Source organism: Mercenaria mercenaria, chromosome 3 (genome assembly GCF_021730395.1).
Source record: "Mercenaria mercenaria strain notata chromosome 3, MADL_Memer_1, whole genome shotgun sequence".
NCBI lineage: Eukaryota > Metazoa > Mollusca > Bivalvia > Venerida > Veneridae > Mercenaria > Mercenaria mercenaria.
In genome coordinates, this window is record NC_069363.1 from 102,743,994 (window position 1) to 102,769,184 (window position 25,191).

Consider the following 25,191-nt stretch of genomic DNA (forward strand, 5'->3'; position numbering starts at 1 on the left):
TCATATGATAACATTGTCAATAAAACTCCCGTTCTGTTAATAAGATGAAACGTTGTTTTAACCTTTCTTTATCAAATTTAGATTATTGTTTCAGCCCCTTTCTATGTTTAGAAACTAGAAGGGACAAGTAGAGTGTTCTTAACCGTTTTCTTTTTTAACTAGTGTGCAATTTGCGAATAATTACTCAAGTTACTTTAAAAGAATTATTCAAAGTTATTACGAGTAACTTAAAAGAACCAAAAAAATCAGAAGTTACTGGATTGCAAATTTATCTTCATTAACAATAAATTTCGTATTTTTATGCTACTATTTACTATGACGTTTGGTCGGGAAGACATTCAAGAATGTGAGTCTTCCCCATGTCAAAATAATGGATCGTGTACAGACAACATCAATGGGTATACGTGCACCTGCGATAAAGGATATACTGGGTATAACTGTGAAGGTGGTAAGCAATGTACCTCTTTTAGAATTATACAACCAGACAAACTAATTAGATGACAGACATACTAAAAGATTCTTTCACTGGTTGTAGGTTCAGATGGGAATTTCCGGTCTCGAGGGTAACTGTTTAGGCGGTTACGATGCTCCAGTTACCCGAGAGCCGGATATTCCCATCTGCACCTATAGCCAGTGATATAATCGTTTTCTTGCATACCATATTAAACAAAGAACAGTAAAAAATAAATTCGAACAAATGATTTTCTTATAGCACTTTTTTCTTATAGTAGCGTATTAACAAAGCGCGGGAACTTTACGTCCGTAAAAAGAAAGTACGTCATGACGTTACAGAGACGAAAACAACGTAAGAGTTCCGGTTTTGTTTTATCATCTGCAATGAATATTTCCTTAAAATAACGTTTTTTGAATCGAGAAATATGTTATAAGGAACAAGGAGGAACTATCAAAGGTATTTAATTTCTATCCCGTTTTACGAAAAACATTATTATTACTACACACATCTTCTGTACATATGTAGTTCGTTATGCGTCATTTACAACACGAGAGTCATCTTACACCCCGGGGTGTAAGATGGAGTTTTCCAGCACCGGTGGTGAAATCCCCGTCTGGTATGCAAGAATCTTTCTTCTTTCCCATAAATATCAAGAAAACACCGATATTCTTTACGCTTTTTATACAAACTTTGAAACACTAAGTAAGATCATTCTAATACTTTTACTGCAATATTAAACATGAGGTTGGAACATTTCTGCAACAAATAACTATGTTTAATATAAACAAAAGTTATAAGAAGATTCTTTAAAGACTAATATTTATTTCTACGAGTTTGAAAAAATAACGCTGCTAATATTTTCTTTCGTATTATAATATGAGACCCATCAAATTTCCGACTTTCAGAAATAAATAAATCTCATGTTGGGTTTTTAATCTAAAATAATTTGTGAGAGCTTAGAACGCAGTCAAGACAAATACTAGCAGACCCGGTTTGAGTCGGTTTATGACACATGAAGAGACTTCCTAGCTCCGAGCAAATCATTCCTAGCACTGTATACTTTGATCAGTGTACCTTAATTACAGACATTAATGAATGCGACTCATCACCCTGTTTGAACGGTGCTTCATGTATAGATCGTACAAATGGTTACACATGCTCTTGCAAGGCTGGATATCGTGGTGCATACTGCGAAACGGGTAGGTCAGATTGTTCTTATTTAAACCCATTCCCGTATGGTGTTATTTAAACGAAAACAACTATAACACTTCTCTTTATTAAACTACTACTTAACATTTAACCCGTTTTCTGTTTTATCTAGTGAACAATTTGAAGTTGAGATAAATTCGGGAAATTGCTTTAAATTACCCAAAGTTATAACGCGTAACTTAAAAGGGCCAAAAAAGAACGCCCAAACTTGTTGGATTGTGTTTGATCAATTCTAATCATGCAATTCGCCACCTTTAAATATCTCGAAATTTTCTTTTGCAAAGACATTCAAGAATGTGAGTCTTCCCCATGTCAAAATAAAGGATCGTGTACAGACAACATCAATGGGTATACGTGCACCTGCGATAAAGGATATACTGGCGATAATTGTGAAATTGGTAAACATTGTAATTCTTTCATATTTGTATGATAAGAAAAATGGAATTACAGGCAGATTGATATACTGTTATACTTAATTCTTTCAAATCAATAATAAAAGAACGAGAGAACAAGAGAAAATAATAACACTTTTCGTGCAAACTCTTATACACTAAATCTGACAGTTCCAGCAACATTTATCACGAGAGAGGTAATAGTTTTGTGATAAATAACAATGTTAAAAATAGATAAGATCTTTTGACAAAAGTTTCCAAAGAGTTTTGAAAAATAACGCTGCTGATATTTACCTTTCATATCCTAATATCATATTATTTTTATTTTATATACCATAAGACCCCTTAATGTCGTACAATGTCCAACTTGAGTCGGTTTAGGTCATATGAAGTGACTTTCTAGCTCCGGTCAAATCATTCCTAGCACTGTATACTTTGATCAGTGTACCTTAATTACAGACATTAATGAATGCGACTCATCACCCTGTTTGAACGGTGCTTCATGTATAGATCGTACAAATGGTTACACATGCTCTTGCAAGGCTGGATATCGTGGTGCATACTGCGAAACGGGTAGGTCAGATTGTTCTTATTTAAACCCATTCCAGTATGGTGTTATTTAAACGAAAACAACTATAACACTTCTCTTTATTAAACTACTACTTAACATTTAAACCATTTCCTGTTTTATCTAGTGTACAATTTGAAGTGGAGATAAATTCGGGAAATTGCTTTAAATTACCCAAAGTTATAACGCGTAACTTAAAAGGGCCAAAAAAGAACGCCCAAACTTGTTGGACTGTGTTTGATAAATTCTAATCCTGCAATTCACCACCTTTAAATATATCTCGAAATTTTCTTTTGCAAAGACATTCAAGAATGTGAGTCTTCCCCATGTCAAAATAAAGGATTGTGTACAGACAACATCAATGGGTATACGTGCACCTGCGATAAAGGATATACTGGCGATAATTGTGAAATTGGTAAACATTGTAATTCTTTCATATTTGTATGATAAGAAAAATGGAATTACAGGCAGATTGATATACTGTTACACTTAATTCTTTCAAATCAATAATAAAAGAACGAGAGAACAAGAGAAAATAGTAACACTTTTCGTGCAAACTCTAATACACTAAATCTGACAGTTCCAGCAACATTTATCACGAGAGAGGTAATACTTTTGCGATAAATAACAATGTTAAAAATAGATAAGATCTTTTGACAAAAGTTTCCAAAGAGTTTTGAAAAATAACGCTGCTGATATTTACCTTTCATATCCTAATATCATATTATTTTTATTTTATATACCATAAGACCCCTTAATGTCGTACAATGTCCAACTTCAGTCGGTTTAGGTCATATGAAGTGACTTTCTAGCTCCGGTCAAATCATTCCTAGCACAGTATACTTTGATCAGTGTACCTTAATTACAGACATTAATGAATGCGACTCATCACCCTGTTTGAACGGTGCTTCATGTATAGATCGTACAAATGGTTCACATGCTCTTGCAAGGCTGGAAACGTGGTGCATACTGCGAAACGGGTAGTCAGATTTTCTTATTTAAACCCATTCCCGTATGTGTTATTTAAACGAAAACAACTATAACACTTCTCTTTATTAACTACTACTTAACATTTAAACCGTTTCCTGTTTATCTAGTGTACAATTTGAAGTGGAGATAAATTTGGGAAATTGCTTTAAATTACCCAAAGTTATAACGCGTAACTTAAAAGGGCCAAGAAAGAACGCCCAAACTTGTTGGATTGTGTTTGATCAATTCTAATCCTGCAATTCACCTACTTTAAATATCTCGAAATTTTCTTTTGCAAAGACATTCAAGAATGTGAGTCTTCCCCATGTCAAAATAAAGGATCATGTACAGACAACATCAATGGGTATACGTGCACCTGCGATAAAGGATATACTGGCGATAATTGTGAAATTGGTAAACATTGTAATTCTTTCATATTTGTATGATAAGAAAAATGGAATAACAGGCAGATTGATATACTGTTATACTTAATTCTTTCAAATCAATAATAAAAGAACGAGAGAACAAGAGAAAATAATAACACTTTTCGTGCAAACTCTTATAAACTAAATCTGACAGTTCCAGCAACATTTATCACGAGAGAGGTAATAGTTTTGCGATAAATAACAATGTTAAAAATAGATAAGATCTTTTGACAAAAGTTTCCAAAGAGTTTTGAAAAATAACGCTGCTGATATTTACCTTTCATATCCTAATATCATATTATTTTTATTTTATATACCATAAGACCCCTTAATGTCGTACAATATCCTACTTGAGTCGGTTTAGGTCATATGAAGTGACTTTCTAGCTCCGGTCAAATCATTCCTAGCACAGTATACTTTGATCAGTGTACCTTAATTACAGACATTAATGAATGCGACTCATCACCCTGTTTGAACGGTGCTTCATGTATAGATCGTACAAATGGTTACACATGCTCTTGCAAGGCTGGATATCGTGGTGCATACTGCGAAACGGGTAGGTCAGATTGTTCTTATTTAAACCCATTCCCGTATGGTGTTATTTAAACGAAAACAACTATAACACTTCTCTTTATTAAACTACTACTTAACATTTAAACCGTTTCCTGTTTTATCTAGTGTACAATTTGAAGTGGAGATAAATTCGGGAAATTGCTTTAAATTACCCAAAGTTATAACGCGTAAATTAAAAGGGCCAAAAAAGAACGCCCAAACTTGTTGGATTGTGTTTGATCAATTCTAATCATGCAATTCGCCACCTTTAAATATCTCGAAATTTTCTTTTGCAAAGACATTCAAGAATGTGAGTCTTCCCCATGTCAAAATAAAGGATCATGTACAGACAACATCAATGGGTATACGTGCACCTGCGATAAAGGATATACTGGCGATAATTGTGAAATTGGTAAACATTGTAATTCTTTCATATTTGTATGATAAGAAAAATGGAAATACAGGCAGATTGATATACTGTTACACTAATTTCTTTCAAATCAATAATAAAAGAACGAGAGAACAAGAGAAAATAATAACACTTTTCGTGCAAACTGTTATACACTAAATCTGACAGTTCCAGCAACATTTATCACGAGGGAGGTAATAGTTTTGCGATAAATAACAATGTTAAAGATAGATAAGATCTTTTGACAAAAGTTTCCAAAGAGTTTTGAAAAATAACGCTGCTGATATTTACCTTTCATATCCTAATATCATATTATTTTTATTTTATATACCATAAGACCCCTTAATGTCGTACAATGTCCAACTTGAGTCGATTTAGGTCATATGAAGTGACTTTCTAGCTCCGGTCAAATCATTCCTAGCACTGTATACTTTGATCAGTGTACCTTAATTAAAGACATTAATGAATGCAAGTCATCACCCTGTCATCACCCTGTCGTCTGAACGGTGCTTCATGTATAGAAGGTACTAATGGTTATGTTCCTGTTTGGTGGCGACTACTGCGAAACGGGTAGGTTTGAAACAGAAGCAAATCTTATGGCTTAAAGGTTTCGTTTTAAAACCAGACCCGTATCTAGATAGCATGCACGTTCTAAAATGCAACATTTTCGTTTTTGTTGTGTTGAGCGACGTGTGGAGTTTTGCACTTTTTCTATTTCATTTGTTTGTGCCGTGTCCCCGTACATTCATTCAGGGCTGTTATATTTCGATCTTCTCAGATCGTTCAGCACGACTTTTATGTCGTGTTACTGGTACTGTTTAATTTCTCAGCATGAACATTTCGGCCTGGGTGGTTCCAATACTCCCGCTTTCATAGCTTTGGGTATTGTTTAATTACCCCTTGGATATGGTGCCTGCTTTTTAATTTTGTCTTTTGGCTGTTCCTTTGATATGCAGGCTCCATAACCTCAGATCCCCTTTCTAAATTCCAGTTTGTTTAGTTCTGCTCATTGTTTTCTCGTTTAGGTCAAACCCATTATTTTAACTGGGGACCATACGCCGCTTTTCATGAAATTACACGCTAGTGTAGCATTGAAGGTTCCATGTGCACCGTCGTATGAACACATCAGCGGATGTCTCTAAATTGTTTTGTGTACTTTTAGCATGTGTAAATGTTGAATTCTGCTCAGCCCGGGGCTAGAGGGCGTGGACGGTAGATTGCATTTTAACTACCTAACGTCCATGAACAGGCTCAATCAAACCAAGCCTGCAACATTTTTTTGTTGTGTTGAGCGACCTGTGGAGTTTCCACTTTTTCTATTTCATTATCACAGCAGCATTATTTGTGCCGTGTGGCGGCCGTAAAACGTCTCCCCGTACATTCAATCAGGGCTGTTATATTTCGATCTTCTCAGATCGTTCAGCACGACTTTTATGTCGTGTTACTGGTACTGTTTAATTTCTCAGCATGAACATTTCGGCCTGGGTGGTTCCAATACTCCCGCTTTCATAGCTTTGGGTATTGTTTAATCACCCCTTGGATATGGTGCCTGCTTTTTAATATTGTCTTTTGGCAGTTCCTGTGATATGCAGGCTCCATAACCTCAGATCCCCTTTCTAAATTCCAGTTGGTTTAGTTCTGCTCATTGTTTTCTCGTTTAGGGCAAACCCATTATTTTAACTGGGGACCATACGCCGCTTTTCATGGAATTACACCTAGTGTAGCATTGAAGGTTCCATGTGCACCGCCGTATGAACACATCTGTGGATGTCTCTTAATTGTTTTTTTGTACTTTTAGCATGTGTAAATGTTGAGTTCTACTCAACCCGGGGCTAGAGGGCGTGGACGGTAGCATGCATTTTAACTACCGTCCATGAACAGGCTCAATCAAACCGAGCCTGCAACATTTTCGTTTTTGTTGTGTTGAGCGACCTGTGGAGTTTCCCCTTTTTCTATTTTGAATTTGTAGAGAAGCCAGCGCTAAAGAAATTTCGGTTCAATTGAAAGAAAATATACACATCAAAGTATATAGAAATTTAATCTTGTAATGGTTTCTTAACAAAATGGTCAAGAGTGATTATCAAATTGGTCAATAACTGCTTTGCAGAGGAATTAAAACCTCTTTTAAATACAATTTTGAAAGTTTAATCATTATGTGAGTATGCAATTATATGGAATGAAATAATGTCCAAAACTGCAACCAGAGTATAATATGTTTGCAATTAAGATTACTGCTTAAAATACAATATATCTTATTTGTGTATTTTTCTGTTAGATATAGATGAATGCAAGTCTTCCCCGTGTCAAAACGAGGCTATATGCACAGACAGCATCAATGGTTATATTTGTACGTGTGTTGCCGGGTATTCCGGTGTTCGCTGCGAGTTTGGTAAGAGTGGGCCAAGAAATTGTTTAGATAAATAGTGATAAAACTAATCCTATTTTATTTTTCTTAATCAAATGGATGTATAATAAAACCTCGTGATAGTCAGAATGAGATTTGTGTTTCAACATATTCTCGTTATCATTGAAAACGGTTAATAGTAACTTAGATGCTCTTAATAAATCATTAAGTACCTGTCATAAAAAGGTTTATATATGCAACCTTATAAACTCTTATAAAATGCGTAACGATCAAATAAAGATTTTATTGATCAAAATATACAGATGTAGATGAATGTAGATCTCTCCCATGCAAGAATGGCGCTAACTGTACAGATAATATCAACAGTTATTCATGTTCTTGTGTGTCGGGATACACCGGAATCAACTGTGAAATAGGTAGGTCTATGCAAATGTTAGATATTTGGTGAAATTGACAGATGGTTTATCCTTATACTTGTATTTAGTGTTGTTATATTGTCTGGTCTTTTGGGATCATGGAGTCCCTTCAATATCTTTATGATAAAATTCCTCTTAAGGCGGTTCTAGGGGACGTGAGTGATTTTGCACTTTCCGTTACCTCTCATGAACAGACTGATATTATTTTGCTTTGTTGTATCATATTCGTCAAAAAGACATTCTCATAGATTTCATTCTTTACAGCATTTTCAAAAAAACAACAAACAGTAACTGTTTACCTAAATATTTCAGAAATAGATGAATGCAAGCTATATCCATGCCAAAATGGTGCTAGCTGTACAGACAACAATAATGGTTACAAGTGCACTTGTTTGTCTGGCTTCAACGGTGTTAACTGTGAAAATGTTAACACTTGTAATTTACCCATAGCCACAAACCAGTAACTCAAATGATCACTCATCTAAGCTAATGATAACGATTCTAGTCGGATGAAAGGATGTCCAAATAACAGAAACGACCCTGACCCTTTATCACTCCAGGTTTAAGTCACCAGTACACGAATTTGTTATTGAAATGATGGTAAGAGGGGCAGGGAATCGGACCTGCGAACCCAGACTACGAAATAAGACTTCTAATATCTGGACAACTGTATCTGCTTAAAATTAACCATATATCCGCTGGAAAGATTTGATAGGAAATAACATAGTTCTTTTAATAATATGTTACTGTCAGTTAATGTTCTGTTTTATATGATTTTCTTAAACTTGAAAATGGAACATGTACACATATTTGTGCAATAGAGAAATAATTTGAAATGCAATATTGATATTGTTTGCTGCATTTTGTAGATATAGACGAATGCACGTCGTCCCCTTGTAAGAATTACGCTACCTGCATGGACGAAGTCAATGGCTATGCATGTATTTGTCTACTGGGATATAGTGGTACAAATTGCGAAACTGGTAAATTTACGTTTATAGTTATATTTTCTGTAGCGATGAAAAACAACATTATATGCTGCTATGTGATGTTAATAACAAAAAAACAATTTCTTCTATTTTTTTCATTCTATCAGTTTTTGCAAAAATCCTTTATCGAAATGATGATTTGCATGTACATATAGAATAAGGTTGCTACATTTTTTCTCATTTCAATTGGCCATGTGTTCAATTGAGTAAGTCAACCATTTTCATGTGTTTTTAAAGTATATTTGTTTTGAAACATGTAGGTCGATGCCGACAAATATATTTCTATTGATTTCTTTAAAGTTAAATATTATGCCTTCTGTTTTGTTGATTAAATATATCATATGATAAAAAAGTCGATCAAACTTCCTTTGTGTCAATTTTATTGTAGATAATAAAAGGAATCGCGGTTTGAACCATACTTTGCCTAAATCAGAGTATGGCTTTAGGCCCTGTCTATGCTTAGAATCTGAAACGGACAAGTAGAATGTTAGGTATTTAAACCGTTTTCTGTTTTATCAAGTGTACAATTTGAAATTCATTGCTACATTTGCTTTAAAGTAATTACCAGACGGTATAACACGTATCTATAATAATGATAATAATAATGATAATATTTACAAAATCTTTATTTAATGAAGGTAACATACATTGTGTTTATAACATAAAAATGAAACATAAACTTATTTTCAGTTTGGCTGTCAGTTAACAACAGCAACAATACACATGTAAACAAACATTTACGAATTCACAAAATCATATAAAAGTTGTGTATCAATGATCAATGTATTGAATAAAAGCTTCCCATTCATCCATCCGACAGACGCTCACAAAATGATAAGAATATTAGAGAAAATAAATAAACAAAAACAATAATAATAATAAAATTAATAATAATAATAATGATAATAATAATATATATATGCATCATTATATGTAAGAACAGGAAGAACATAATTATTCTAGTGAGTGAGTGAGTCAGTGAGTTGGGTTTTACGGCGAATCGACACAAAATGGTCATATATCGCCGAGATAATTATTCCAAGCACTGGGGCCGTATTCATAAAGCATCTTAAGTATAAGTATAAGAAATTGATTATTCATTTAAGTATTACTTAGGTAAGAAATTTAGTAATTCTTGGCCTTTATTGTGGACGAAAACATTAAAAAAACAACATTAATTTCAGACAGATACAACATGCACAATTATGTTTAAAGTGCTTTTATCTGAAAAACAACACTTTAATCGTACTCACGACGCCATTTTGTTTTCTGACTTAAGTCATTTCATACGTATCTTAAGTTTAAGCTGTTTTATGAATAGGACTTAAGTGTTTTACTTAGACTTAAGCTGAAATCACCACTACCTTAAGAAAAATCTTCAACTTAAGTCAAAGCTTATACTTAAGATGCTTTATGAATACGGCCCCTGGACTATAACTTCAACAAATGTCGCTGGAAATTAATTTTGAGTGATGTAATCTACATCTACTCGATTCCCTAATTTCAGCAGGTATTTTATTCCAAATATTAACGCTAAAGTACTAGAACGAGTCTTCAAGATAATTTGTATGAGGTGTTATACGAAGAACAAGATCTTTTTGGCTGTTGATCGTATATTATACAATTTGTTATTTGAGACAATATTTCAGTCATGTAGATAGGTACCATCTATTATCGGTCTGTTATGTATAATCTTGGCTGCTCTTTTTTGTATTACTATATAACATTGTGTATCTTTTCCCCAATTAGTACAACAATAATCAAAAATGGGAAGGATATATGCATTAAAGTACATCAAATTTGCTTTTTCGCTCAGATAAAAGATAATATTTTTCAAAGGTGCAATTCTTGCATTTTAAAAAAAAAAAACATTGTTATCCGAGCATGCCAATTTAGTGGATTATCTAGATAAATACCTAACATTTTTTGCAATGTAACATTTTCTTGCCCTGTGTCATTTATTTTTTAGGTTTAGAGCATTACATTTCTTTACCTCTGCTGAAGAACCGATAATTATACATTTCGTTTTCTTTGGGTGTAAGGACATGTTGTTTAGAACACATTATTCATTGACGTAGTCGAGGGTTTATTTCCCGCATGAATTAACCGTTTCCTATTTGTCAGATAAGACTTGAAAAGACAAAGCGTATTTCCAGAAAAATGGAAACTTAAAAGGACCCAAAGGAACCAGCAAACTGAGAAGTTGCTGGGTTAAGTTTATACCATATCAAATTCCGTGGTTGTCATTCTACTATTCACTAGATTAGAATATCTTGCCATTTTATTCTGCAAAGACATTGAAGAATGCGAGTCATCTCCATGCCAAAACAAAGGATCGTGTACAGACAACATCAATGGATATACGTGCACTTGTGCTAAAGGATATACCGGCGATAACTGTGAGATTGGTAAGCAATGTAAGCCTTTCATTAGTGTATTATCAGAAAAATGATGTCATATTTATATGCTAGCTGTTACTTTAAATTCTTTCACATCAATCACAAGAGAAGATTAAAACAAGAGATTTTTTTATACTTTCCATGCAAACTGTTGTACACTAAATCTGACAATTCTGATACTATTCAAGCAATAATAGTCATGAGAGAAGAAACAGTTTTGCAATATTGTATATGAATATAAAATCTTTTGGAGACTATACAATTTCTTAAGAGTTTGAAAAAACAACGCTGCTGTTATTTACCTTTAATGCCGTAATGTTATATTTTAATATCATATAACATTAGACTCCTGTTTGACGTCCAATTTCCAACTTAAGTTGGCTTAGGTCATATGAAGAGACTTTCTAGCTCCGAGAACATCATACCTACCACTATATACTTTGATCAGTGTACCTTAATTACAGACATTAATGAATGCAAGTCATCACCCTGTCTGAACGGTGCTTCTTGTATAGATGGTACAAATGGTTACACATGTTCCTGCAAGACTGGATTTGGTGGTGATTACTGTGAAACAGGTAAGTTTGACACAGAGTCAAAAATAATAAGGTTTAAGGATGTACGAGCGTTTTTTTCAGGATATCCGCCATTTTGAAAAATGTTTCTTCGAATATTGCTTTCTGACAAAAGTTTTGCCAAAAATTAATGCTTAATAATTAAAATATGGCTAATAATGTACCACTTAACCAAATACATTATGTTTTTTGCGAAAAAAAACCAATATTTTCACCCTTATTTTTGGCTGGCATTTGCCTAAAATTGACATAAAATCCCCAGTGGTGTTTTTGCCACTGACCGTTCCAAGGCGGTGCCCCACTGTGTTCCTTTGTTTGTTCGTTTTGTACTTATATGTTGACTTTGTGTGCGCGCGTGTGTGTGTGTTGTTCGTTTTGTCCGTATGTGTTGGCTTTGAGTGTGTGTGTGTGTGTGTGTGTGTGTGTGTGTGTGGTGCACGCGTCTGCGTGTTGTGGATGTGGTGCACGCGTCTGCGTGCTGGGGGTTTCGTTTTGAGGAGGCTGCGTTTTTGGTGCGTGACATTCCCTGTTTGATATTTTTCTTTGTTTTTTTTTTTTACAATGGGGTAGGGGTAGATAATTTTATATTATCTAGAAAATATAGATTAAATCAAAAAGAACAAAAAATATCAAAATCCACTACTTTTTAACAGTTTTTCTTAATAAATCTCTTAGATACACAGTGACCCCAACTTTTTTTCTTTCAATTTTTAAGCATTTTTGTGTGTCATTAAAGCTGCAAAATATTTTGAAAATCTTAACGTCAGAATATTTTTGTAGATCTAAATACGTTTTCTCCATTGAAAATAAAGTGGGTGGGTAATTATGTCCACATGTAAAACTTAAAGAGATTTGTTAGTGACAGTTATGCTTATATAATACTGACATCACCATATATTCATATTAACCTGTAAGATCTGAAATCCTTATAAGATTAAGTAGGATATTATATGTTTTATAAAGTACCAACATTTTTTTTTCAATTTTAAAACGAGTTCGGTGATTTATGTTTTTTCTTCTCTTGTTTGTCTTAGAAACTAATGTTCTTCAAGCTCACAGGGTATGAAAAAAATCTTAACGTTAGAAAAAATTCGCTCGTACATCTTAAAGATTCCCCGCGTCTGGACGGCATGCACGTACTAGAATTCTGATGGAAGCCATTGCTAAAGACGATTTGATTTAGTTGGAAAAAAATCTGTACATATCGAAGTAAATAGAAATTTCATCTTCAGATTGCTTCTTAACAAAATGGTCAAGAGTAATCAGTTTGGTCAATAACAACTTTGCAAAAGTTTTTGATTTTTTTTATGTACAATTTTGAAAGTTTAATATCAACGTGAGTATGTAATTCTATGAAATGAAATAATGTCCAAAACTGCAACAGAGTATATGTTTGCAATTAAGATTATTGTTTCAAATAAAAAGTATTTGTTTGTGTATTTATCTGTTAGACATTGATGAATGCAAGTCTTCCCCATGTCAACACGAGGCTATATGCACAGACAGCATAAATGGTTATATTTGTACGTGTGTTTCCGGGTATTCGGGTGTTCACTGCGAGTTTGGTAAGAGTTAGACTAGCTCCTAGACTATGATATATCTTTTTACATTTTTATGATTGAATGTAGTGAACTGAGCCAGTCTATATCCTATGTCCAATATCATAGTCTAGTACAATCCGAAAATTCACAAACCTCTTTTTAGGTTTGTTATCAATCAATGTCAAGAACTGACCACAGCCTAACTGACAGAGATCAGTGGTTTACTGCCACATGTTTATGCAATTTATTGAGACCATCTGTTACTAGTAGCTGGGATTTATAACTGCAGGGGTCAGCTGTGTTGAAATTTTATCAGAAATGAATTTTTATTTCTCTGTATTGGTACTTGCAGTTAGACTGGAAAATCTGAAAGATACACATTCCTATGGCTTGTCATAAAATGTAAATAAGAAAATTAAACTGCAATTGAACAAAAAAGGAGTAGAACAGATGTGCTTTTTCTCTGAACTGGTAGCGGAAAAGTTAGCTTTTGCGATATTTGTGTTAAAACCTTGAACGTTAATAGACAGAAAGCACATATAATATAGTGGTATCACCTCTTTGTGCATTAATGAATATCCAGGTTCAGGGGCTGAATAATGCGTACTGAAGTGTTGTATTTGAAGGACAGTGAAACACAAGTACAGGTACATAAATCTGCAATCTTACTCTGAGAATATTCGGACAGAATGCTTCCGTTTCTTGTAATCCTGTATTCTGTTAGAAGGTCTATGGCCTTTCTGAGGAATTTTTAGCTTTAAAAATCTATATGTAAATACATGAAAGCACACTTTTTTGCATCAAAATTGGTGTTTCTGCAGAAGATAGAAACGTCTCAAAGTTACATATAGATTTAAGCTTATAATTCTTGTATGTTTCTTATTTGTGCAAATTTCGCATGTTGCATAGTATACTCTTAAGTTAACTCCAGTTAGTTAACTACTACTACACAAATCAAGAATAATCTTTAGTAAAGATTTGCAGAGCCAAATGTTTTATAATGAAAATTAATTGATTTGTGAAAAATATAATGTTAAATAGAGACATGTGGTTTCAAAGTGTTTTGGCGTTGAAAAGGTAACTCTTTATATTAACAATTAGTTACATTTCTCTTATAAGGTACATGCATTTGTTCAATTAATCGTCAGTGTAGAGATGATTGGAGATGGTTGAAAATCTTATGTATACTATAAAGTATTTGATATTTTAAGCGCTGGTTATCACATCTTATTAGACCACTTTATTTGCTATTTAGTTTATAATAGTATAGTTTTATTCATGGAAGGCTTGTTCAATTTACCAAATACTTCATTTTAACGTTAAAAATGTTTAATACTCTAAATACAAGTAAGCATTTGATATTTCGCAGAAAATATAAAGAATTAGGAGTTAACATTATAACTCCGCCCTTTCATTTGAAAAATGCCACATGCCAAATGCAAAATATTTAATGCCAAATGCTAAATCTTAAACATTTAGTCATAATTGTCAAATGCGATGGCAAAACAATACTGTGGAAGGACGGTAAGCCATGCTAATTGCAAATGCCAAATGACAAATAATTTAATAAAAACTGGCATTTAGCATTATAATTTAAATAAATGTATTTAGCATAAAGTTATTGGCATTTAGCATTAAAATTGACATTCGGCAATTAGCATGACGCACCGGCCCTCCATACAAAGCTGAATGCTAACATGCATTGTCCGATGCTGGCATGACATGGTAGAAAATGCTTCAAATCAGACTCACAAAACATGATGCAGATCTTTATTTCATAAAATCAATGGACAATTAGCATTATCTTTCAGCATTATAAACATTACATATTTGAAATTTTCGCATTTGTTATGAGGTAAGAATATTGTATTTAGCGATTAGCATTTAGATATGTGGCAAAAAGAATGGTGCACCAGCCTTCCATATATGCATCGACCTTCAATAGTTTTGTTATTTATAAATCTTTGTTAAGAAAATAAAACGTCTTTTTTGTTTGGTGCTGTAGTGACTGCAGTACGGTGCTTAGTCACTGAATAGAAATCATTTTATGCTGACAACTGTGTTTCTTTTAATTTTGGTACAGCTTTCTCAAAATTTTGTCTATATCTACTGGCTTTCCAATGGAACAACAAGTCTCGGTTTTATTAACACTTTTGAAAAGTTTTATATGGTAGCAATTCTAATCTTCTTTTTAGACACGTATTATACAAGGCAGTTTCTTTATTGTTTGAATAAACTTGAACTCGACATATTTTTTAAAATGTGCCTTTGACAAAGACATGCTGTAATAAACTTTTAAAATTCATTCTTCATTTTCAGAATTTTAATGATTAGAATAATCCTTTAAATAAAATAAACATATTATTGTTAATAAATATATTTGCAAGATGACCCATCAAGATTTCAAAAGTAACAAAATAGTTTATTCTAGATGAGAATGGTTCTTCAACTATCACCATTAAAAATCAGTTAGGTAAACAGATTTATGATCAGCAGCCTAACCCTTGACCACTAGCATGATGTACCAAATTATCCATGGGTAATCTAATAGCCATAGCTGCCAATCATCTCTCTGAGAGCATTTCGGATTGTACTAGACTGATAATTTCAACATCAGTCCTGTATGAAAATCTCTAAAATAGACTGGCTTTTGTCTCTATGAAATTGAATTTATCAAAAAAGGGAAAAATATAGAAATATAGTTATTATCAGTCTAGTGGCTAGTCTAGGTAAGAGTGGGCCAACAAATTCTATATACAAATAGTGATAAAACTAATTCTGTTTCACGGTTTGAATCAAACGAATGCATAGTTGAACCTCTTGTAAGTTACAAAGTTGTTTGTTTCCGAACATTCGTGTTAACGTTGAAAACAGTTAACGGTAATGTTGATATATTTTATGCATGCTTTACACAAATACATTTCAATTTGTTCATAGGAAAGTTCATATATATGCAACTTTGTATATTCTGATAAAAATGCTTAGTAATCAAATATGGATTTTATTGTTCAAAATATACAGATATAGATGAATGTAGATCGCTCCCATGCCAAAATGGCGCTAACTGTACAGACAAAATCAATAATTATTTTTGTACCTGCGAGTCGGGATACATCGGTGTTAACTGTGAAATAGGTATGTAGATATTGGGTAGAATAAGTGTAACTTTTTCAGGCGCATATGATATGTGAGACTCTGTTTTCTAGATAAAAGTTATGCATGATAAAATTGTATTTATTTCTCGGTATTTAATCAATGTGCATTATATTATAAAATATTGTTTACAACTACATTTTGCTAGTTATATGCTATAATTTGTCGGTGTAACGCTAAAACTAAAAACAGACAAATTGCTGCGACTTTTCCTTCAGCTTTTGAAGACAAACGTTACTGTGTAATTAAATATTTCAGAAATAGATGAATGCATGTCATATCCATGCCAGAATGGTGCCAGCTGCACAGACAACCTCAATGGCTACATGTGCACTTGTTTGGCTGGCTTCGCTGGTGTTAACTGTGAAAATGGTAACACTTGTGTTGTGTCTTTTTTTTTCATAGTCATAAACCAGTTACAAATTGCGCCATTTCTCTGTGCAAATGATAACGATTCTAGTCGGAGAAAAGGATTTCTAAATTACAGAAGCGAACCTAGCCCATTATCGTTCTAGGCTTAAAACACCAGTATCCGAGAGTCTTTTCAGACATGTTCTTAAGAAGAGTGAAAAATTGAACTTGTGAACCCAGGCTGCCAAATCTGACTTCTTACACTGGTCCACTGTATCAGTACACTGGACCACTGTATCAGCTCTACTAGAAAGATTACATAGGAAATAACATTATTTTTTAAATAATATGCTAAAATCTATTATTAATTTATTTCATAGAATTTTTTTAAACGTGAAATCTGGTATGAAAATCTGGTATGATAATAATAATAATAATAAAATGGGAATGTGTACCAATATATTTGTGAAACAGAGAAAACGTTTGGGATGCAATAGCTATACTGTTGCTGTATTTTGTAGATGTAGACGAATGCACGTCATCTCCGTGTAAAAATAACGCTACCTGCACGAACAAAGTCAATGGCTATGCATGTACTTGTTTTCTTGGATATAATGGTACCGACTGCGAAACAGGTAGGTCGCTGCCAAATGTAAATATTCAGTAGAATAAGTATAAATGTATCTTTTTCTGAGGCATATGATATGTAAGGCTCTGAGTTCTATATATAAAAAATGGTAGTTATATTTTGGTGTAACAACATTAGTGTACCCGCCCGCTTAGCTCAATAGGAAGAGCGTTGGTGTACGGATCGAGAGGTCGAGAGTTCGATTCCCGGGGCGTATGTTCTCCGTGACGATTTGATGAAAGACATTGTGTCTGAAATCATTCGTCCTCCACCTCTAATTCATTTGTGGAAGTTGGCAGTTACTTGCGGATAACAGGTTTGTACTGGTACAGAATCTAGGAACACTGGTTAGGTTAACTGCTCTCCGTTACATAATTGAAATACTGTTAAAAACGGTGTTAACCCTAAACAAACAAACAAAAACAACATTATTGTACATTGTATTATAAAATAATGTTAATCTCTACAGTGTGCTAGTTACATGATGTAATTTTGTCGGTGTGACGGTAAATGTTTAAATGATATGAGTGGACTGAAGTTAAATGACGTTGCAAATGTTTATGTGTAAGAGGACTCTAGTTAAATGACATTGAAATGTCAATATACATCGAGTGGTCTGGAGTTAATTGCATATGTTATGATCAAAAAAGTAGATTTAAGATAAATGACATTGCAAATGTTTAGGTGAAATAAGTGATCTGTTTTCACCACATGTCTTCAGTGTATTTTTGATAATAACGTGTTGAGAGTGCTCCCTACAACTTTGAAAACAACAACAACAAAAAAATAACGAATAAAACAACAGTAACTATTTACTTACATATTTCAGAAATAGATGAATGCATGTCATATCCATGCCAAAATGGTGCTAGCTGTACAGACAACATTAATGGTTATAAGTGCACTTGTTTGACAGGCTACGACGGTGTTAACTGTGAAAACGGTACCACTTGTGTCTGTTTTTCATAATCATAAACTAGTTACTCATATGGGCCAATCCTCATAACAATTCTAGTCGAAGGAAGAGAAATACAGACAAGAGCTGCTTTTAAGAAAAGCGCATGTCTCCTCTGTACAACTGCCAAACCATCTGAAAAGTAGTGTATGGGTAAACCATGCACAAAGACCTCAACTGTCTTAACACACTTTTAATGCTTCCAATGGCCATGATTGGCCATGATTCCGAAGTGCCTGGAGTTCTTTAAATAATAGGTTTATATCAATATTTTTATTTTTTTTGCTTTTATATGTTATTCTCAAACTTGAAAATGGATGTATGTACACCCATTTGTGCAACTGAAAAAGCACTTGAAATACAATATAGATATCGTTTGCTGTCTTTTATAGATATAGATGAATGCACGTCGTCTCCGTGTAAGAATTACGCTACCTGTACGGACAAAGTCAATGGCTATGCATGTGCTTGTCTTTCTGGATATAGCGGTACAAACTGCGAGACTGGTAAATCAACGCTTAGTTAACTGTGTTATTATGTGTTTTTGAAATAACAACAGAAACATTTTCGTCTGTTTGTTTATTTTACCAGATGTTTACAATTATCCTTTATCTAGCTTAAAGATTTCCAATTGTTTCATTTCACTAAAATATTTTTACTTTGGATACATGTATTTACTTCAGATATACAAGTAATAATTTTTGGTTGCGGGTTTATCCCGCTACCAAAGTTAAGGTGTATTTCTGAAATCATATCATCTTTATTTGATTCCGAATCACATCCAAAGGATGTTCATGTGCTACACAAAATAGTCCCATTCATGAAAAATGCGGATGAATTATCAATGAACAAGCAGTTCTTATTCAACCTGTATCCACTCGCACTGACCATTTAGATTATATAAGATCTATCAATGATGAGATATTCCAGCCCATGGTTACATCACAAGCTAGGTCAGGCAGAGTTCATCTTAGATATGAGACACATAAATTTTTATTTGTTTCTCATTCATGTATATTCATAGACTGGCATTTAAACAGAAAATAAATCTACCAAAGCCCCGCAACCATCAGCCATTTCAAGGCTTTGATTATCTTATGTATTTAACCTTACTAAATGAATGATTAAATTTGCATATAGAGCTACATTCATGATTAAAATTCATGCAGTGACAGCCAGTGTTTTAGTGGTTAATTGTTATGACTATTATCAGGGGATAATTGATAACGCATTGATACGGCATGTTCTAATCTTTGGCCTGGCCTGGCCTGGCCTGGCCCGATGAGCCCAATTTTCGACTGGGCCGGACCAGGCCAGGCCAGGTCAGGCCAGATTTTATTGTACATAGAGAAATGAATGGCATAAAATCTAAATATACAATTACAGTAGCAGCAGTGTTAACCTGTATTGTTTACTTGCTGCAGGTCAAACAAAATGAGAAAGCATTCCTCTGGAGAATCATTAATTAGCCATCATTCATCTTATTTGAAATACAGATTTGCACTGAAGAAAATGGTGTAACTAAATGATAACTACCCATTTATTTCTGTGATCAAAATATTTAAAGTCAACTATAACACTTAGTTTTAAAACTAATGGCTAACTTCATTAATATGTTTACCTGCTGCAATATAACTGAATATTTGCATGCAGTGAAATGCATCTCTTTGGGAATTGTAATTACAGATTGTGTCCTTACTATCCTTAGCTGACCTCTTAACTGTTCAGTTGAACTTTTAATGTGTGTTTGGTTTAATTAAGCTGATGTTCAATTTATGGCAGAGTTATAAAGATAATATTCATTGTGGGACCTCTAACTCTTTGTCAGGGTGTTGGCATTTTAGATTATTTGATATTTTTCTTGCACACAAATTAATGGTGCATCTAAGTTGTCTTTTCACTTTCCTGTGATAAAGTCACAAGAGCTATTACAGAGCTGAAACCACACCCCCAACCCCACCACCGGCGCCGGCATTTGTCTGTTCATCTGTCTGTCTGGAAGGAAGTAATGGTTTTCACTTTGTCTCAAAGTGTTCCGTTACAACTCCCACCAACCTTTGTTTCAGTTATTCAAGTTTTTTGAGATGAGTCCTGTTTTTTGTTTTTACTTTGAGAGTTTTTACTTTCACTTGACTGTGTTTCTCAGTATTGTTTCTTACTCATCAAGCCCTTATCCACAATACACCCCCCACTCCAGTACACCAGTAACTGCAATTCAGAGTGTGCGGTTGTTAAAGCTTTTCGCCTTTGTTGTCCAAGTTCGTTGCCAGTGGAGAACTTGTCTATTATTGCAAATTATGAAAGAGAAGTAGTTGTTGATGTGTGAAGCAACGTAATCTTCATTTTTGATTAGTATATGCATGTACATGGTTTTTGGTATGTAATATGTTGTTATGTTATATCTTACAAAAATATTTATAATGGTGTTCATGTTATTTCTAATTGATATATTTAACGCTAAAAGATGCTCTTCAGCCTGTTTCACAAAACTTTGTAGGATTTTTTTCACATACTTAGAACAATATAAGAGCAGTCTTACAAAAATATTCAGTATCTGTATAACCTAAACTACAAAATTTATTTATCACTTCCCCGCATCATACTGTCCCAGATCCCAGAACGGAGATAACATTCAGAAATTGAAAGTTGTTGTACGTAAGTATTGACAGCTGGCACTCATTAATCTTCGCCAATATTTTCGGGCGTTTTCTTTATTTTACACCATATTTGTAACCTGAAAATATCTTAATTGACCAAAATAACATGCATAGTTTACCAATGGCACAGTGGCGTAGTGATAAGTTCTCCGACTTTCACGCATGTTGTCGTGGATTCGATTTCAATTCAGACTGTTTTCATTAAATCGATATAATGTCATTTTATCGATACTGTTTTTATTCTTACATCATTTTATCAAATATATGTAACACTCATGGTAATAACTTGTATGTAGAAGAATATCAAATACTTGTGTATTTCTTTCAATAAACGAACAATATATCGTGATAAGTTTACAGATGAAATTTAAAAAAAAATGATAATGGAAATGGTCAACAGGTGTCTCGAACTCACATTCCTGAGATTGGTGACTGAACATTTTGTCAGCACAACTATATCTGCATGTACGACCTGGCGGTAAAGAAATGTTTATATTTTATTTGGTTTTTAATATTTATATTTTTATTTAAGTTTGGAGACACCGAAAATTCATTTACGGAAGCATAAGGAATATTCTTGAGTGCTAGTTCAATAATTTCGGACAATACTAAATAATCCTCAATAGACAAAATAATAATAATTAGTTAGGTTATTCAATTGGGGGAAAACCAAGCCACCAGTCAAGAGTCAATTGAGGTGGAGATCCCCTGATAATAGTCATAACAATTAATCAGGCATCACCTTTAAATTAGTCTTAATAGTTATGTAAGCTACAGGCTTATTCCATGCAGGTGTATAATTTTGCTGAGTAGGAATTCAAAATGTATTTATATAATGTCTGAAATATCCAAACTTATCCCTCAATTAATTAGTTCCAAAAGTCAGATTTTAAAGATGCTATAGAAATCACTTTCACATTTTACGAAATTGAAATCTATGGCCTGGCCTGGCCTGGCTTGGCCCGATCCAAAATTGGAAACATCGGGCCAGTCCAGGCCAGACCAGGCCAGGCCAGGCCAGGCCTGACCAGATATTAGAACATGCCCATTGATACAGTGTTTATCGATACATGAATACAGTGTGTACACACATAAACCTGTTATACTCATGTTTACATAAACTATACGAAGTAAGTGATCAAGTTTTTGATCTAATATACCTTTGAGTCGAGTTCTGTTATAGTGAAATTGAATATTTTCTATGATCTTAAAGGACCAGGAAATATATTTGATATATCAAGCGAGAATTTCACTAAAATCCATTCACTCTTTTGTGAGGAGTTACTCACAAGGTTGTATCGGTACTATGTGATTCACTGCACCAAAAAAACCCTCTCATAACCTCTGCATCTACATGTACGCAATCTAAACATTTTACATTACATAAATAATACAGTCATCAACAAGTCAAACTTAGCTCATGAACGGGATCAATCAAACCGAGCCTGCAACGTTACATTTCCGTTTTTATTGTGTTGAGCGACCTGTGAAGTTTCCATTTTTACTATTTTAGCAGCAATAGATATATGTGGTAACAATTTTATTGTTATAATGGATTACTCTATATTTCGCGCACTAAGCGCATAGAAATTCATTGTTGGTGTTTTTTATTCAGATATAAATGAATGTGAGTCATCTCCTTGTCAGAATGATGCTACATGTATAGATAACATCGATGGCTACACCTGCATATGCCCTGCAGGATATAATGGCTTCAACTGTGAACTCGGTAGTTGTTTTTAGTTTAAACGCAAATTGTGGTTTAGCGATGATAGGGCTTTTTTAAAGAAAATTCATGTCCCTGTTATTAAATAGGTCTTTGTTCAATGGAGTTTATAGTCAATTTTGGCTATAAGGCAAAAAATCGTAAATGGAGGTATATAGTAAAGGAGACTCTTATGATCCAGGCCTTGCAATATCGAACCGAATATATACAAGAATTAAAATCCAAAAGCATTGATTTTAAATGCGTCAAAACCCTCGTTAGGTGTTATATTGGATACCTGTGCTGCAGCGTGCATTGTGAAGCGAAGTTTAAAATGTTGCTAGTTGAGGACACACTTAGGGGTCGAGGGATGACCTGTTTTAACCTGATTTTTTCCACATGTATAAAAAATAATTATGATTTGTAGCATACCAAAATAATGTTGAAAGATTGAACTGAACCATACCGTGCTATTATTTTAACAACATTTCATGCATCGTGATTATATTAAAATAACAAAATATGTATAGTCTTTTGTTATCTTCAAACAGATTCAACTCGTCAGTACTTCAAATGAGCAATAATTTTGTTTTTAATAAAGGAGGCCTATAAACTACCAGAGTGTATCAAAAGGGGCCTCCGTGGCCGAGTGGTTAGAGTCGTTGACTTCAAACCATTTGCCCCTCATCGATGTGGGTTCGAAACCTCATTTGGGGCGTAGAATTCTTCACGTGAGGAAGCCATCCAGCTGGCTTACGGAAATCGGTGGTTCTACCCGGGTGCCCGCTCGTGATGAAATAGTGCACGGAGGGGCACCTGGGGTCTTCCTCCACCATTAAAGCTGGAAAGTCGCCATATGACCTAAAATTGTGTCGGTGCGACGTTAAACCCAACAAAATAAAATAAATAAAGAATGTATCAAAACTTTTCCTAAATTGCCAGAAAAATGTATAAAAACTGTGATACTCTTTTATAGAATTCCCTTCAAAGGAACAGACTTCCATTTTTTTCATGCAGTTTCCTTCACAAATTAAGGAATTGAATTTTATCAAACACTTCATCAAGTTGTGAATTTCCGTTCTGAGAAAACGAAGAAAATGTATAATGTATAATCAGAACTGAATCCTTCATCAAAGCATTATCAAATCCCTTATCTTTCTGCAAACTACTTCATTATACCATTCCATATATTAGTAGGTCTACAATTTGAATTAGTAATAATTATTTACAAATAATCATCCCACAAAGACAGCTAGTCGAAAGCAGCTATATTTACCTGAAGAAAATCACCCATATAATTTCGATTACATCAAGACAATGCTACACGCATTACAATGTACCCTCCCTGTAGAACCTTGAATTACACCATTACAATTACTGAGATTCAGGAAATCAAATGTTAAGCTGATGGTCCAGGAATACCGTGATTAAATTTATAGCCTCGCTGTTCTTTTCAGAAGGGTGTTATTGTAAACACATGTCAAATATATACTGTTTATTATGGAAACTCATCAAGTAAAGGTTTTATATTTGAACTTTCAAATTCATTTTTATTGGAATCTGATAAAGGACATTATGGTGAATTTATATAAAATAAATACAAAAAAAAAATGTCAAAAATGTCAATTGACCCCTAAGTGTTAATTTTTAAACTGATGGTATGAAGTGGATCTCTTAAAACTAATTATAAGATATATGTCGCACTTAAAGTATTCAGTACACTGGTAACCTTTAGAAACATAGAGGCTTTACGATCTATACATATCTAACCGCGATTCGTTTTAAAGTATACAAACAACTCCTTTCTTATGATAACAGATCTGATAAATATATATTCATTTTTTATCAAGAATTTTTGAATTTGTTTGCTTACTCATTTGACAAACTATCGTCTTTTTCTTTCTACATTCGTCGATGCAGATGGCAAAAAGCTGTGGTGTGTGATAGCTAATCTGCTTTTAAATACTCTTATTGAGGGAAAAGAGGGTTTTGCTTGCGACAAGCTACATTATAATCTGATATTTTGGGGAAGTTTTTTACAAACTTTGTAAAATTTTGAGTCATTACAATTTTTCACTTGGAGTTTGTAATGTTCTTAAACGTTTATCAAAAGCGATCAAGACCCGACATTTCACGATTGGTGTCTAACCACTTTATAGTTGGATGACACTTTTTCTTCTTTCAGCTAGTCTCTTAAAGTCAAACAATTTCAGCCGCATGGATAAATATCTTCCGACTTGTTTTATTGGGCCCTTGGTGATGTTTCTTTTGATCGTCCGTCGTCGGTAAAGGCACAGAGTAAATGAGTAGATGTTTCACTAGGCTTGCTTACACGAGCACTTTTATGTTTGACGTACTGTGCCGTTTTCTGTTACCATAACATGTTTGAGAACTTCACATGACGAACTTTGGAAATTCCCTGTAAAGTTTGAATATGATAGGACTTAAGAGCAAGGTTTGGTGCACAAGTTTCAGGTTT

General features: G+C 33.8%; 1 protein-coding gene across 1 annotated transcript in view; it reads left to right on the forward strand.

Moving 5' to 3' along the window:
* The window catches only part of LOC128556010 (fibropellin-1-like), a 72,384-nt gene that overhangs the window by 36,616 nt on the left and 10,577 nt on the right, over positions 1-25,191 (forward strand). The window contains exons 8-28 of the mRNA XM_053539892.1: positions 335-448; positions 1,540-1,653; positions 1,948-2,061; positions 2,515-2,628; positions 2,925-3,038; positions 3,492-3,554; positions 3,893-4,006; positions 4,460-4,573; positions 4,868-4,981; positions 7,254-7,367; positions 7,646-7,759; positions 8,629-8,742; positions 11,043-11,156; positions 11,612-11,725; positions 13,174-13,287; positions 16,285-16,398; positions 16,675-16,788; positions 17,289-17,402; positions 18,225-18,338; positions 18,743-18,856; positions 22,623-22,736. Of these exons, the coding sequence (XP_053395867.1) occupies positions 335-448; positions 1,540-1,653; positions 1,948-2,061; positions 2,515-2,628; positions 2,925-3,038; positions 3,492-3,554; positions 3,893-4,006; positions 4,460-4,573; positions 4,868-4,981; positions 7,254-7,367; positions 7,646-7,759; positions 8,629-8,742; positions 11,043-11,156; positions 11,612-11,725; positions 13,174-13,287; positions 16,285-16,398; positions 16,675-16,788; positions 17,289-17,402; positions 18,225-18,338; positions 18,743-18,856; positions 22,623-22,736 (2,343 nt within the window). The remainder of the gene's footprint in view (positions 1-334; positions 449-1,539; positions 1,654-1,947; positions 2,062-2,514; positions 2,629-2,924; positions 3,039-3,491; positions 3,555-3,892; positions 4,007-4,459; positions 4,574-4,867; positions 4,982-7,253; positions 7,368-7,645; positions 7,760-8,628; positions 8,743-11,042; positions 11,157-11,611; positions 11,726-13,173; positions 13,288-16,284; positions 16,399-16,674; positions 16,789-17,288; positions 17,403-18,224; positions 18,339-18,742; positions 18,857-22,622; positions 22,737-25,191) is intronic.